We start from the raw sequence: 17,109 nt of genomic DNA on the forward strand, positions 1-17,109 counted from the left end.
ATTAATCCTCACAACCAACCCCACAGGGTGGTCTAGGGGAGCTAAACTCAATTCTTGTGTTACCACCAGATATTCACTTTAGCCCACATACAGCGAATCCCTAGGACACTGGAATGGGAATGAATGCTTCACTATCCCACTCCACATTTTAGGTATAGTGACTGACTCATGTGGTTAGGTAATGGCAACCAGCCAAAAGGTGATGAATTTAGTACACTCAGAAAGAGGTAATTTCTCCCTGTGATGCTATTATTGCAACTTGCCAAACTTTCCTCTCCCTTGTTCCAGGCACATAGAATTATACTTTTCCACCTCTATGAAATTAGGTGCAACCATGTGACTTGCTTTGGGCAATGAAAAGAAAGAAATGATGTGTGCCATTTTAAGCTTTAAGTCAGTGTGCATTTTGGTCACAGGCCTTCCCCTGACTCAGTGATGGGGCTTCTGTTAGTCTGAGTTCCCAAGTGACTATTGATAACAAAGCCCCCACTGCCAATCCATGTTGGACATACGAGTATAATATGGACAAGAAATACACCTTTGTTACATTGAGATTTGGGGGTTATTATTGCAGCAAAACCTAGCCTATTCTGACTAAAACACTCCTGTTTTTCTAGAGTTAGAGATTATCGATGTATAAGGACTGAATTATGAAATGAAAATGTATATGGATGTGTAAAATAAAGTACCTAGGCCTCTCTCTGACACATAGTAAGTCCTTAATAAATCACAGATCACTTTCTGTATCTGGTCCTAATAAATGACCATGGAATTTTCATATTTTCCACATATAAATAAAGACTGGTTGTAGAAGTTGTAAATAGAAGGCAATGTTCTGGGCTCACACTATTCTTAATCCTTGTGATTTTAGAAGAGAAATCACATTCTTTGTCACTTCTCCCTCAAATATACAGAAAAGCCCTCCAATTGGCCCTTCTTGAGTCATATACCCATCCCACTGGGGGAGGTGAAGCCAAATTACTGAAGGCCAACCCACCTTTACCCCAAGATAGGAAGGAGCAGTTCCCCTAAGGAAAAAACAAACAAACTGTGTTTAACTGCCAGAAAGAGGCAGGACTGCTGGGCAGGCAGAAAAAAAAAGTTATCTACTTAGTCAAAACGAACTTAGATTTAGAACCCTGGTTGTATCACTGATTAGCTGTTTGTGAACTTGGGCACCACTGAATCAGTTTGTTCATATGAAAAGTGGGGATAGTATTTACTTTTCAGAGTTGTTTAAGGATTAGAAACAATGTACATGAGCCTAATAACTTGCCTGGTACCTAATGGGCCCTCAGAAAACAGTAACTTTTAAAAGCCAAATGCTAAATATTTCCTACTATTGAATTCTGAGTTCCAATACCCAACGATCAAAGGCTAGGCAAAGACAACTATAGTCATAATGAACCAAATCTAAAACAAAGTATGTTACAAATAACACGTTGCATACGGTGGGGTTTAAATCCCTCGTGAAGATTCTCGTGATCCGTACGCAACGTGATAATAAAGTTCCGTTTAAGGGTAAAGTGTTTATAAGCTTCAGTAAGCCTCTAGGCTCAGCTGTTCCTTTAGTAATCTGTACACACAAGGCACAGAGTAGTCACAGAGACCAAGCTCAATTAGCATCACTCAGCAGAAGCCTTAAGGATGCTCTAGAGTCCAGACTTGGCTCCAAGCATCCCTGTGTTGTTCAAAGGTGATTCAGAGCTCAGTTTTTTTCAGAGCCCCATTTTAAAACACAATTTAAATGAATACTATTCAGCACTGAACCTGCATATTCAATCTTCTTATGTTTTTGCCATCAACTTATCTTCTGCCTCAGAAGTCTACAACCTGCTTTGTACCAGAGAACATTTTCAAAGGTGTTTTAGCTGTCCTTGATTTACTCATCAAACATTTATTAAGTGCATGCTGGGTGGTAGGTGTCAAGATAGAGGTGGTCAAGTTTAATGGAGGGGCAGAGATGCAGCAAAGTGCTATAGGGACTGGCTGTGATGAGTCTATGCAGGGATCCCTAGTCAGGGGTGAGGAAAAGAATCAAAGATATGAGCTGAATCTTGTGGGGAAACATCAAGAATGCACGAGAGACAAGGGGAGAGAGGCAACGGTACAAGCAAATGAGAAGAAATGGACATTTACAGCTTAATGTTTCTGGGATGCTCTTTAGTGTCATTGGAGGGGGTTAGGCATGGTTGCAAATGAGGCTAGAGAAGCAGTCAGGGGCCATGTCATGAAAGTGAGGGTGCAGCATGGTAGAAGGACAGATTACTCTGGAAGCTGATAAGCATGGTAGATTAAAGCAGAGGTTCTTAATGTCTCTTGTGTTGTACACTTCTTCAAGAACCTAAGAAAGGTATGGGACCTTTCGCCGTGAAAAGGTACATACACTTAGACACAAAATATTGCTTACAGTTGCCTGGACAGGAGTAAGACAGGGGAGCAACTGCAACAATTAAGGCGAGACATGATGAGGCCTGAACTAAGCCATGGCACCAGGGACAGAAAAGAGACAGATGTGAGAAACAGAAATATGGTTGAGTGTTATCAACAGAGCTTGTCACAAATTTGATTTGAGAAATGAGGGAAAGGTATAAATCTCAGATAACTCCATTGGTTTGTGATTTAGACAACTGAGCAGAAGGTAGTGTCACTCATGGAGAAGAGCAGGCTTCAGAAGAGAAGATGAATTGAGTCAAAAGTGCCTTTAGACTTATTTCATTTTAGCATCATACCCTCTAGGACCATCCATGTTGTCGCAAATGGTAAGATTCCATTCTTTTTTACAGCCCTAAAGAACAAAATACATGAACAAACAAAACAGAAACCGACTCACAGATACAGAGAACAAACTCATGGTTACCAGATGGGAGGGAGGGTTGGGGGCAGACTGAAAAAGGTGAAGGTATTAAGAAGTACAAATTGGTAGTTGCATAATAGTCACAGGGATGTAAAGCATAGGGAATATAGTCAATGATATGGTAATAACTATATATGAGGTGTGATCAAAAAATACGGTGAATGTTTAAATAAAAAAAATATTACACTAAAAGACACATTGCCATTAATCCTTCTCAAAACACTCCCCCTCATTTCAAACACACCTATCCCATCATTCTTGCCATTTTCTGAAGCAGTTCTGGAAGTCCTCTTTCGTGTCTTTAATTGAGCTGTTGTGGCTGCCTCGATGTCCTGCATCGATTCAAAACGTTTACCTTTCATGGTCATTTTGACTTGGGATTAGCCAGAAGTCTCACGGTGCCAGATCCGGTGAATAAGTTGGATGAGGACACACCGTGATGTTTTTGTTTGACAGAAATTGCTGTACCAGAAGTGATATAGGACACAGAGCATTGTCATGACGGAGGATGAAGTAAAGACAATCACGAAAGAGGACTTCCAGAACTGCTTCAGAAAGTGGCAACAATGATGGGATAATTGTGTTCAAAGTGAGGGGGAGTATTTTGAGAGGGATTAATGACAATGTGTCTTTTACTGTAAGAAATTTTTTTAAATTTAAACATTCTCCGTATTTTTCGATCACACTTAGTATGTTGCCGGGTGGATACTAGACTTATCAGGGGATCACTTCTTAAATTATATAAATGTCTAACCACTATGCTTGTACACCTGGAACTAATATAATATTGATGTCAACTGTAACTGAAAAATAAAAATTAAAAAACATTTATACTAAAAAAAAAGTACCTTTTGAACACCCAAATAAAGAAATTCAGCAGGAAGCAAAATATGCCCTTCCATTTGATGATTCTTGTGTTGGCTCCCTTGCCCTGATATTCACCCACAAATAGGCTCCAAATCTCTGCACTGAGACCAGTATATCCACCATTTGCAAAAGGGATCCAGATATGGGAGAAGAAATTAAACTTCACACACTCAAAATTATTTCACATTATTTTTTACTAAAAGAATAGACTTTATAGACTTTTATTAAGCACTGTAAGTTTCTTTCCATCAGCATTAACAGAACAACAACCAATTTCCATCACAGAACAACTCCTGAGACATTTTCATTCTTTTCTGAAACACTTCCATTAACTTCCGCAGTTTCTCCTAAGAAGCATCCATTCAAACTTACATTAATAAACTATGGAGCTTTTGTGGTGAGGTGGGCCAAAAAGACAGGGAATTTGGAATCTGGGAGTGGGAAAAAGAAATACATATTATCCACCCACTAAACACACTGTCAAGGGCACAGGAGAAGAGATATTAACACAGGAAAAAACAATGAAATAATTTTTTACTTTTGTCAATAACATCATTTATCAGGGAGCACAAAACATCGACTCCTTGCAGTTAAAGTTTCTTTACCTAGTATGTTATTCTAAAAATAGAATAAAATAAAAGGTGGGAGGGGAAGTATCTTCTGGGAAGTAACTAAAATGAAGTCATCAGATTTGGCAGGGTTACGAGAGATTAATGAAATGTGAAATATTTAATTTGCTTCATTTACATGAAAATTCACTAGTCATTAGTTACTAACAACATGGAGAAAAAGAACACCTATAAAATATAAAAGTACAAGGTCAATGTCAAAAGCTGAAATGGGCACCCTAGCACAGGGAGTAATTTTATTTTGCTTTTAACTTGGAAAAGATGACTTCATAAAAAATGAAGTTATATTCTTAGAACATCAAAATAACCTCTGGCAATATTGAAGATAATTATCAGTAATAGGGGGATAGGTACACTGAGCTCTACCTGCACCATCAGACTACTGTAATAAGCCAAGGGAAAAGAAAATGGAAAGTCAAATAAAAGAAGATGCCAAAGTCAGGAAAGGGAGAAAAATATAGGGTGACACACAATGGAACAGTGAAAACTTACCCTCCCCCCGCCCCCAACACCCAAGCATATTTAGGAAATATGCATCAGGAAGTGAACAAGTATTATGATTAACCCTTAGTAGAGTTACACTAACTACTTTAAACTGTGATCTACTCGTACTGTCAGTTCAAAGGGCGGGGGTCTTCATAGGCTCAGAGGGTAGCACTGACATTCCCACAGGAGCCTTCTATGGTTCCAACGGACTTTCACATTCTTTCTACCCTACATAAGCATTCCTCCACCAACCCCCACCTTAACCATCCTCCCTAATGCCTTCTCTGGCTGTTTTTCTGAGCGATCAAAAAAAGTTAATGTGATTTGGCCAACAATGCCAGGAAATCAAGATAGAGACAAAAATCAAATGTCACTAGATGAAGAAGTGCCATTTGGGGCTTTAAAGTTTACCCGAAGTCCTACTGGCTCAGAATGAAAATGATACAAGTGAGCAGAAGTTTGTCAGACCTGGTCCAGACCAGACTGGTCACTGAATATGGGTGGGAGTTATAGGCTGACCTCAAGGCACAGCAGCAGAAGTCAATAACTGCAAGTCCTTGGGGATCAGTGGCTATATACAACCAGGGGGCTTTTGCTTGTGGCCCTAAAGGTAAAGGGACCATTTCGGGGGGTTCCTATATAACTTTGTTCAAGAGAGGCCACATCATAGAAATGAAACCAAGTGAAGGATGACAGCCTCTTCAAGTGGTACTCACAGCAAACATCAGATCCGCCTTTCCCAATTTGTCCTCCAGTTAGAAACTTTAATTATCCTTAGTCTTTCTGGCTTCTGAATTGTGTGTTTTGGCAGATAAATTAAAATATAGGAATATGGCCCTTTATGGTTCTTTCTTGTAAACTTCCAAACCCAAAATTCCGAATCCAAATAAAAATCAAGGTCGGAAGTGAGCCACTTGTTTCACCGTGGGCCAAGCTAGAAGAAAGTAGAGATTTGTAGAAGGGAGAAAAGCAAGCCTTTTGGCAAACTGGAATCATCCCTGTCAAAGTAGCAATTGTATTTCTCACAGTGAATGTCTATAAAATAAATCTGTGAGTTAACAATACTGTCATTTGATTGTATCAAATAGATTTAAGATGCACAGAAACAGCAACTGAAGAAAATACCTTTCCATATCACTCCAAGTACTTCCTACTAGAAAATGGAGATCTAGATAGATTTAATTTAACACAGCTCAGTGACTCTGGTTACTTTTTGAGCTCCTAAGGATTCCTCCCCGCTGTGGCTTCAGAAAGAAATTTCCAAGCCATCTAAGTTCACTACTGCTAGATATAGAAGTCATAACCTTCAAGATGTTGTGAAAGGTTGGGCAGGTCCAAGAGAAGAGTGGGGACCAAATTAGGGGAGCCAGTTCCACAGAGATTTTTGTACATTTTGTTCCTGGTTATATCTGGCTTGGTGTGCATTCTTGTCATCCTGCTTTGGTTCATGTAAGAAGTATCTGGGCAAGGGGAGAGGAATTCTAGGGCTCCCTCCTCCTGCAAATTGTAGGTTCTCTTAAACTGGGCCAGACTAGGATTAAACAGTCTGAGACTGTTTTCAATCTCTCATGACATATTCATTGTATGTAGGCAGCAAGCAAACAGCTGTCTGGTTGTCTGGAAAAAAAATCAACAAGGACCTGCAGTGGGTTAAAGTGCATGGAGTTTTTCAAAAAGAGAGAACTCTGCTAGAAGTCTAGTCAGTTGTACTCCTGTAGAAATAGTACTTCTTGGGCAAAAATATCACAAAGCCCAAAGGAGGTGTGTGAGGCTGAAGGCCTCAATTCCTAAATGAAGACACAATGCTAATCTGTTGCAAGCCATGTTCCCATCCCTCATACTTAGACTGCTGAGGAGGGAAACTGGAAAGGCAAGGTTGTCTTAAGAGTATCTCTGTCGAGGAGGAATAGCCTCTTTGTCCTGGGCAGATCCTGGCCTTACTGGGGCCTGGGAATCCCTAAAGGCCCAGGCCAGAGTCCTCTGAAGTCTTCCTTGCAAAGCAAATGAAAAGATCCAGTAGTCAAAATGTCAGTGAACAAATGAAACAATCTAGGTATGTAAAATCAAACTGTCGATTTCCTCACACTTCCCTACCTGTCTTTCCAATGCTAGTCCTCTCTCCTTCAGGGACGCATGGCAATCAATTCTAGCTTGAGGCCAGTTTGATCCTGGAGTTCTGAATGAGATTTCCTCTAAATTGGCTGCAAGCCCTGATGGTCACTTCCCATCCCCTTTCTCTCTCGGATCTAGGCTGCGCCTTTAAAAGGAAATGCCCAAATCTTCCCAATCCCGTTCCAACCTCCTGTTTTCACCATATGGGATGTGAGGGCTCTGTTCAAGATTAAGCTGGTGACAACCCAACTGTTGTTCTGAACAGGCAATCTCTGGAAAGTACTTTTTGTCTGCTTTAGAGAAGCCCATCCATCTTCTCAGAATTGTGATGGGCTGTGACTTAGTAAGGATTTTAAAGGGTGGTCTTTTGAAACCTACCACTCCGTTACTATGGAAGCATTTCTGGGAAATTCAGTAAATCCTCTGGGATATCACCATGTATGCATGTATGTAGTGTATGTATGTATATATGGATATATCTATATGTAGATATATATACACACACACATATACATATATTTATTTATATAAAATATGTATAGATAAATAGATCTGTCTCTTTATATAAAGGGTATGTGTATGCATACAGATACACACATTCATATATACATCCACCCACGCACCCATACACAAATGTGCACACGTGCACACGTGAACACACACACACACACACACACACACACACACACACACACAGTCTTTTGAGTTCCCTTTCGTACTCAGTGTCATTACATTGATTTCCACCCTTTCAGGGTGTGGGCAGCAGGGAGTGGGCGAACTGCACCACATCAACTATTTTACAAACAATGCGTTAGTTCAGAGGCAGGAAAAATCTGCCCAGTACTTTTGCGACTCACTTGAATCCCCCAGTACAAAGGCCATTGGTAGTTTTTTTTTTAAGTGTATAAAATAAAATAAAAATAAAAATAAAATAGCTAATACTACCTCACTTCCCTGAAAACATCTATCTTTCTGATTGTCAGGCCAGAGCTAGAGGCGGTGGTACAAACTCCTGGTGTAGGTGAGGGGGGAGCAAGAAAGAGGTAAATACTGATTATATACAAAGGCCCCACTCCTTTACAGAGCAAAAAGCAACTTAGGAAGCCATAGGCAGGTGTCCCCACCACCTCGTGGGTTTTGTGAGTATCATGAAAACTCACAAAACTGAAGTTGGCACTTTTCTATATATGGCCTTATGTGATGACACCCTAATTCTGACAGTCACTGCCTTACTAGGCTCCCAGGGGAGGTAAAGAGAATACTGGCACTCTATATTAAATTTGACAATAGGAGCTAGTCCTATTGCCATTCATCTTTGACCAGAGCTTCCCCAGAAGCAGACTGCTAAGTCTGGAGGCCCAGAAAAAGACAGGGAAGGGGAAAAGATAGATACAAAAGGACAGCCCAACAAAATCCTGGATAAATCTAGTGTAAGCATTTATGTCCTCCTCTAACTTGGGCCTAAAATCAGAAAAGTATGTTTTCCCCTCTTCCTGATCTGGTAAATCCATCTGCAGCTTGTTATTCCTCTTTTTGTTGTGTCATAGTTCCCAGTTTTTGCTCTCGCAAGCGGCTCTTCCCCACATTCTTCATGGGGAAGTAGCGATTACCATTATTACACATGCTGCTGTCTCTGGATAAGGCACACTGGGATGGAGCTGGAAGATGATGCTCACTCTTCTCTTCTTTGATCAATGTGACATTGCCTCCATTTACCTGTGAGCGGGATCGACTCTGATTAGGCTCCAAGGATTTAGAAACTCCATCTGAAGTGCCCTGCATCAAAAACAGATACTCAGTGGAAACGGTAATCCCAAACGGCTGACCCTTCCCAAGCATATTCATAAACCAACTTGTGGAAGCTGCTTCGGTTCTTCAAAGACACCAGAAAGCCCAAAGCTTGTTACTTAGGGTGAGAACTTAGGCTGACAACAGATAGAACTGACTGAAATCCAATGGCAATGACAACAGCACAATAATGACACAGCTACCATTTACAAAGCTTTACAATATATTTTTCAAATACTAATAGGGAACCTAAGTGGGAGATATTACGATGCCCTGTTTACAGATGAGGCAGCTGAGGCACAGAAAGATTAAAGTAACTTGCTCAAGAACACCCAGATAGAAAGCAGTGGGACCAGACGTCACTCCAGGTCAGTCAGCCTCTAAAGTCTATTGTCTTAACTGCCTCAAAGCTGACATCCAGACATGTAAATGAAAGGAAAACAAACCATGAGATCTATGTGCAATATTCCATACAGTCTTTCATTAACTAAAAACATCATCTGTTTTCCTTTTAATTCCAGGAAGGTGACTGTTATCGAAATGCTAATGACACAAAGTGCATTACTTTGCAGCAGTGCTGGCTCTCAGTGAGTGTTAATAGGAATACTAACAGCTTGATTACTAGGTGATTGGGCATGCCAGCGACTCTGTTGTTCATTTTACAGATAAGACAAATGAGGCTCAGAAAAATAAAATGACTTGTCCAAGGTCACTAGCATGCCTAGACTTGTATCCGTTTTGTTTGACTCCAAAGGCTTTGTTCTTTCCACTAAGATACAATACATAATGGAAATCTAATTTCCGTTGAATTTGTGGTTAATTATAAATAACTACTAATTTTTATTGAGCATTTCCTGTGTTATGGGTCCCATGCTAAACTTTACATATATCATCTCATTTAACACTTGTAATGACGCTGTGAGGTAGACATCAATGTTTCCAATTAACATATGAGAAAACCAAGGCACAGAGAAGTTAAGTAACTTGTTCAAGGTCCCAGAACTGCTAAGTGGCAGAGCCAGATTCAAAGCTAGATCATTTGGCTCCAAAGCCTGTATACAATATGGGGGCTACTGTGAACTGCTGCTGAAGAATCTGGAGATAAAACAAAACTAGTAAAAATCTACACACAATGGATAGAATTAGCCCCCCCCAGGGAGCAAACAAAGAAAGAAAAACATTACAAATAAGTGACTCAAGAATTTGAAAACACACAAAACTCCAGAGGCCTAGGAATACTCTCCAGAAGACATGACTATAATGTAAACAGATTTAATACGCTGGAACAGTGAATTATCTCACACTCTGAAGAAAGGGGGACTGAACAGCAAAAGGGAAGTCAGCAAGGTAATCTGTAGCAGCTCGGTCCAGGGAAGACGCCTTCGCTGAAAACAAAGTCAGCATGAGGATGGCCTTGATAGGCTACCTCTACAGTAGATAACAGTGTCCCCAGAAATCTTAGCCAAGAGAAACAGGATCATCAGCTATCTCGTGTTTTCTCTGTTTCCTCATCTGTGCAAAAGAGAATAATAGTATCTATTTCACAGGTTCCTATAAGGATTCAGTGAGACCCTCCACATAAAGCACTCAGAACATGGTGTGCCTGGCACTCTGTAAGAACTCAACAAATGCCAGGTACTATTACTGTTCTGATTCCATGTCCCCAAGCAAACTTCTGACACCGTGGCCTCCCTTGCAGCTTGCACTTCGAGAATAAAAGCTCTGGTAGACATGGTTAAGAGCATAGTCACTAGAGTCAGTCAAGGCCTAGGTCTGGCTCTTGTTTCTAACAATTAGAGTTGGTACACTGTATTGCAATCAGCACAGCACAGGGCTTTGGGTTGAGTCAGCTCGGGCTGAAATGTCAACTCTGATATTGACTTTATGGATAATTTTGGGCAAGATGTTTCATTCCTCTGAGCCTCAGTTGCCTCCTGTCTAAAATGAAGAATAATAAATCTCACACGTATTTACATGAGTGACTGGAGTAGAATAAGTGTATAATATATCATGGTAATTATTTCTTCTCACCATAAGTCAGTAGTTTATCTTTCACTCTCTCCCTTCTCGTCCCCACACCCCATTCCTTTAGCCATAGCTTTATAGCTATTTCTGTGATCTTGGTTAATGTAAGCCAACCACTGAGAGATGGAGTCCCTCTTATTGTACCAAAATATGAGGTTTTTTAGACTATATGATCAGACCCTGAATCATGGTGAATTCAACAAGGCTGTACTGCCTTATGGGAGCCTAGCTGAATGACCAGTTTTCCTTCTAGGTGCAATCCCGTTTACCTCACTGAACAGCTTCTGGAAAAAGCTGAGAAGCTTTGGAAAAAATTCCAAGGTCATTGCTTTCTGACTTTGGAGTACATTATAAAATGTTTCACGTGGGGGACTTACCATTCTAGCTCCATTTTTGGCTCAAAATAACATTAGAGCAAATCTGTATTCTTTGGGAAAACATTAGACAATGGGGTTAACATGGATGTAATGAGGCCTCGCTGTATACAGGAGAGCTGATTTGAGATTGAGAACTGACGACAAAGGTGCCTTGCAGTATGGTCTAGTCGGTGACCCTTTGTGAAGATTAGAGACTGCATATGAAGTGTGTCGTAGACGAGACGGCTTGATAGAAAGTAGGCACTCAAGAAATGGTAGCTGCTATACTATGAGGAGCCTAGCAGTCTGAGTCCAATGCAAGACTTTGGATCACTATAAGAATAGGCCTTTATTATTTGGGGGGGGGGGAGCAGGGTTGTGTCTAATGAAGACCAGTGGGGACTGTGATGTAATTCAAGGTGTAGATTGTTAGAAAGTTTAAGACCATTCTGAGCCATTAAGAATATGGAGAATGGTAACACCTCCTCCTCTCCCATATTCAGCAAAGGCCACGGACCAATTTTGTAAGAATCTCTGGTAGCCCCTCAGAAGGTGAGGCATACTGCCGGCAATCCCACTGTTAACTTCACCCTGGCCCCTTTATAGCTGCATGTAGCACATATTAGCCTACGTAAAGGTCTTTGGGACACAGTATCTGGTTTCCATCTTGTGGCCTCACTCAGTGAAAAGGATGACACTCTGCAGTCCTGCGGGAATGGCCTGGGCAAGCTAACCCTCACTAGGCCGCTAGAGAACAAAGCAATGAAATCAAATGGCAGGAGAAGCTATGAAAGCTCCCAGGTTTCCATGCCTGATCTGATCTCTTGCAATTTAGCAAAAAATGTCAAGAAGTATCAAACATAAGCTAGATAATCTCAAAAAGGTGCTTACTTGTTTATATCCTTTTTTATGTCCTTTGGATCCTCTACCAGTCTGTTCTTTTCCATGCCTTTAGAAAGTGAGGGGAAAAGTGATCATGAGGAACATATTAAGCCCATACTCCCATTTTCACTTAGTTAACAACTCACCTCCTCTAGGAATTGTGACCCTCTTAAGTTAGATGCCCCTCCTCTGTGCTACCTCTGTGCAAACCTCTCTCTCTCTGTGTCATTTCTATATTACACTAAATTGCTCTATGTCCCAGAATCCTCCTCCAGGGGCAAAAACTTTTTCATCAAGGCAGGGCATTTAGTATGTTTCCTGAACTAAACTGAACACTGGCTTTCAAAATGGAAAGTTAGTTAATGCCTTTACCTTAATAGGATTCAATAGCTGGGCATTTTCTCAAGGATGCCTGACTGACACTAGCTCATACCAACCTATTCGAATACATACCCCTTTCCTGGCCCACCGACAGAAACCACCTGCATGCCAAAGGAGCCTCGGCCCCTAGAGGATCTGCTGCCAGCCCACTGGCCCACAACCATCCCGGCAATCTCTAGTTTTCCTCCTTGGGGTGGTATTGGATGGAGACCTGGAAAGAGAGGAAGAACAGCAGTAATGAGTGGTTAAGTGCAAGGTAGGATAAGAGGCGGAACAAAAGATTCTACAGCCCACCTACTCTGCTTATTTCCATTTCTTTATGATAAAGACTTCATGATAACAACAAAGGGTCATGGTGGAGGCAAATTTAGGGACAGGGGTTAAAGATCTATACACACCCACTTTAGCAAGTGGAGTGTGGATGATTCATTTTTCAACTACAGAGCCCAGCACACAGCAGGCATTCAATACACGTTGAGAGAACGAATGTCTTAAAATCTAATTATTGGAAAATTATAGGCCCAAATCACTTTTGATTTAAATACGTATCACTATACACTGGAGGATTAGCCCAACAACCAAATGAAACAGAAATTAATGAAACTAAACTAACAGCAATTTATCATTAAAAAAGCAAAAATAGCAATAGTGGAAAACCAGAACGAATTCAAGACAAGACAGCATGATATCTCCTTAAAAGAGGAAATTCCAACTTTTGTGTGTGTGAGCTCACAGGCACAGTAGAGTTTTGTAATTTGGCACAAAAGGAAGCCTTCATAGAGCACAGAGTTCTAGTAATTCTAGTTCTAAAATTAAAAAACTTTAATTTTAGTTTATGGAGAAAACCCAAATGTTAATAACCCTTCACTCATTTAGCAGGTCATTAGTAAAGAGCCCTTTGTTTACATACAAGTGGAACCCTAAGGAACTAGGGTGCTAGCTCATCCTAAGAGGGCAAGAGAAGACTTGCATTTGGAGATCTTGTGGCCTTTCAGGAGGGAGGAGGCTCCTCATGAACGACCAGTAACTGGAGACTAGCCATCACTGGGAGCTGGGGCAATGGTAAGGACCTCCTGAGAATCTAGCCTTACATCTGTCTTCTGAGACACTGTAAAGTCAACAAGCAAAGAATGAGGGCCGGCCTGGTGGCTCAGGCGGTAGGATCTCCATGCTCCTAACTCCAAAGGCTGCTGGTTCGAGTCCCACATGGGCCAGTGGGCTCTCAACCACAAGGTTGCTAGTTCAACTCCTCGAGTCCCGCAAGGGATGGTGGGCTCCGTGCCCTGCAACTAAGATTGAACACGGCACCTTGAGCTGAGCTGCTTCCCGATGGCTCAGTCGGTTGGAGCACAAGCTCTCAACCACAAGGTTGCCAGTTTGATTCCTCGAGTACCACAAGGGATGGTGAGCAGCGCCCCCTGCAACTAAAGATTGAACATGGCACCGTGAGCTGAGCTGCCACTGAGCTCCTGGATAGCTCAGTTGGTTGGAGCACGTTCTCTCAACAAGGCTGCCGGTTCGATTCCTCCACTCCCGCAAGGGATGGTGGGCTGTGCCCCCTGCAACTAGCAACGGCAACTGGACCTGGAGCTGAGCTGCGCCCTCCACAACTAAGATTGAAAGGACAACAACTTGACTTGGAAAAAAATCCTGGAAGTACACACTATTCCCCAATAAAGTCCTGTTCCCCTTCCCCAATAAAATCTTAAAAATAAAAAAAAAAGGCAAAGAATGAGAGCAGGGATCCGTGAAGTCACCTTCAAGGGATGGAATGAATGGCTGGCTCCCTGGTTTATAAGACTTGACCATTACCTGACTGAACAGGACTCATCTAATCATGATCTTGTGCTAAACATCCATACTGAATTCTGTGACCCTCAATTTAACACAGACTTCAATTTCCAGTTTTATTTTTAAAAGTGACGAGCAATAGACTACAGACACCTTTGACCATAGCAATGACACTCCCAACCGATCACAGAATCTCTATATTTCATGTTAAAATGTCCCTATTGAAATATCCTGTTTCACCAGGGTACAGGTTATTTGCATTCTCAGGATTAGTATCTGAGCTACCTAAGCATGACTGTCTATTCACATTAAGCCGCAAGTCAGGCGTCACCATAATTTAATAACTTATACGTGTGTATGCGTGTATGCGTGTGTGTGTGTGTGTGTATTTGTTTTCCCCACTAAACCACATACCCTGGAGGGCATGGTCTATGGCTTATTTCTCTCTGTGCTTCTGGAAATATGTCAGATCTACCGTCAGAGTGGAAATGGGAACATCAGACTATAGTCATCTGCCGACACTAGTCATTTACTCTTACCTCCCACTACTCTTCCTGCAACTCCTCTGTACATCTGCCTATGGGGACTGAGTGATCTCACCAGCAACCACGAAGATCCAGGTCACATGAGTTATAGTTCTCAAAAGTAATCAAATGGCTCTTGGTTTCTGTATCAGTTATTTCAGGAGTTTGGTTGGTGATAGTCAAATCCTTAGAGACCAACCACCTCTATAGACAGTGGTCGGAAAAGTCAGTGGACTTTCTTCCCCAGGCTACACCTTTCCATCTCAATAAGCTCCTCTTCAAGCTACCACACAACATAGAAAGTAAATGAGATAAATGTATGTGAAACTGCTGATTCTGTAACTGGCAATAATTACTACATGGGTTATTATGAAACAGATTGAGGATGACAAATACCTCATGCTTAGGTACTGACCTGCAAAGCCCCGGCTCCTTCCTTGAGGGGGAGGTGGCATAGAGCCCATGGCTCGGGAATAAAGTGAAACAGGGTAGAGAGAGGGCACCATGGGAGGCACAAAAGTAGGTGATGGAAGTAGAGCAGAAGGCGGTGGATGGTTCATGTTGACTCCTTCAAGGATACTCTGTCTCATCTTTTCCACTTTGGTTGCCAGGTCAGCCTTCAAATGAGGAACAGAATAATAATAGCAGCTGCCATTTTTAAATTTCTCCTATATTTCAGGTACAGTATTTATTGGGCACTCTAGGTACAATCTCATGAGTCAATACCCGTTAAGGGAATCAAGGCCTGGAGTTAAATGACCAAAGTGACACACTCAGGAAAGCTTGTCTGGCACCAAGGCCCCCACTCTTCATACCACACCACACTGCCACCATACTAGTTCTGACCCAGGGCTTGTGAGGCACACTGACTAGGTCAAGAAAGACAAATATAACAATAAGTATTTACTGATGGTCTATCACACAGCCAGCAATAGGCTAGGCCATTTTTCAAGAGGGAGGTAACAGAGAGAACAAAACCCTGACATATACAAAGCCTTTCAACCTTGTCCCCCATACCCAGGATCAGAGAACCCAACCTGTCCAGGATAGGTCCATGCCTCTAGGCCAGAGGTCGGCAAACTTGTCCTGAAAAGGGCCAGATAGTAGATATTTTAGGCTTGATGGGCCATATGGTCTCTGTTATAACTATTCGACTCTGTCATGTCAAATGAATATGGCTGTGTTCCAATAAAACTTTATGGGAATAAAAATTCCAAATTTTGGAATTTGGGGGTAGTTTGCCAACCCCTGCTCTGGTTCTTCAGCTCATTCCTCCCAAATGGATAAAGGAATAAGTAAGGGTTCCTTTCCCTTGCCTTCCCTCATTTTTCTCAAGGTTTCATTGCAAAAAAAATAAAAATAAAAATAAATCCCCTGCTTTTTACCCTCTTATCTACATCACTACACTCTTCTATTTCCAAACATAGTTCCATTACAAAAATATCATTACTTGAAAAACTGACTTACATTTTTGTAAATAAGGGAGATGAAATTCTAAGAATTGGAGGACAGACATATAGTATATCTGGGTATTGCACGGGGAAGAAATGCTCAGAGTAAGAAAAGGTATATGAAAACATGAAGCTCATTTTTAAAAAGCTTTCCAATATATGATTTTATGACATGTACATATCAGACTCTGGGCCTTTGGGACTATCACTGACCAAGTTAGGTCAAGGTCAGCCACATTCTCCCACTTCTGCTACCTCCCTCCCCAGTGTCTTTGCACTGTTCCCCTCCCTGCACATTCATCCCCACAGAAAATCAGAGATGGCTCTTAGCAGTTGCCCGACGTGCTGGTACCTGGCCATCACAGAGCTCAACCAGGGATACTCGATCTCGGCCCGCTTTAATTAGCTTGCTCTGGAACAGCTTGCCATCGAAGTAAATCCAAGGGCAGCAGTGCTCCCAAGGGACTGGCTGACCACAGGCATCATTAGCAAACAGAGCCGTGTCGACTCCGCTCATGAAGAGGGCAGCGAGCTGGATACCTCGAGCATCCAGTTTGTCAATCTAAAACCACCACAGAGAAAAAAACATATTAGGAAATTACTGTTATTGGTTACATTTACTCTTGTTTCTGTTATGCTGATTATTCCAGTCAAATTTGAACATGTTGCCTTTCAATATAAACATTTGCGTGCACAAGCAGCTTCTATCCATTTCTTTCCTGAGATGGTTTGAAAGATGCTCATAACAAAAACAACAAAAAAGACATGTTTTGAAACTTTAAAAAGCCACCAACTTGAGATACCAGTTTTTGTTGTCGTTGTTTTGGCTTGTCAGATTAGAAAAAACAAAACAAAACTAGAGACTAAAAGAATACCCAATGCTGTTGGTGATGCAGTGAAATAAATGGGCATGCTCATACAAAGTTGACGAGGAATTTATATTACAATTAAGCAATATGT

General features: G+C 41.4%; 1 protein-coding gene across 2 annotated transcripts in view; it reads right to left on the reverse strand.

Moving 5' to 3' along the window:
• Nucleotides 1-7,839: 7,839 nt before the first annotated feature.
• The window catches only part of FAM120C (family with sequence similarity 120 member C), an 81,925-nt gene continuing 72,655 nt past the window's right edge, over nucleotides 7,840-17,109 (reverse strand). Inside the window, exons 12-16 of one of the 2 annotated variants that reach the window (XM_019710841.2) lie at nucleotides 16,502-16,711; nucleotides 15,114-15,315; nucleotides 12,456-12,594; nucleotides 12,012-12,069; nucleotides 7,840-8,727 (exon numbers count right to left, since the gene is read on the reverse strand). In XM_019710841.2, coding sequence (XP_019566400.2) covers nucleotides 8,473-8,727; nucleotides 12,012-12,069; nucleotides 12,456-12,594; nucleotides 15,114-15,315; nucleotides 16,502-16,711 — 864 coding nt within the window. In that variant the 3' untranslated portion in view covers nucleotides 7,840-8,472. The remainder of the gene's footprint in view (nucleotides 8,728-12,011; nucleotides 12,070-12,455; nucleotides 12,595-15,113; nucleotides 15,316-16,501; nucleotides 16,712-17,109) is intronic. The other variant, XM_019710842.2, reaches the window with a different exon arrangement.

This window comes from Rhinolophus sinicus, chromosome X, assembly GCF_036562045.2.
Source record: "Rhinolophus sinicus isolate RSC01 chromosome X, ASM3656204v1, whole genome shotgun sequence".
Taxonomy (NCBI): Eukaryota; Metazoa; Chordata; class Mammalia; order Chiroptera; family Rhinolophidae; genus Rhinolophus; species Rhinolophus sinicus.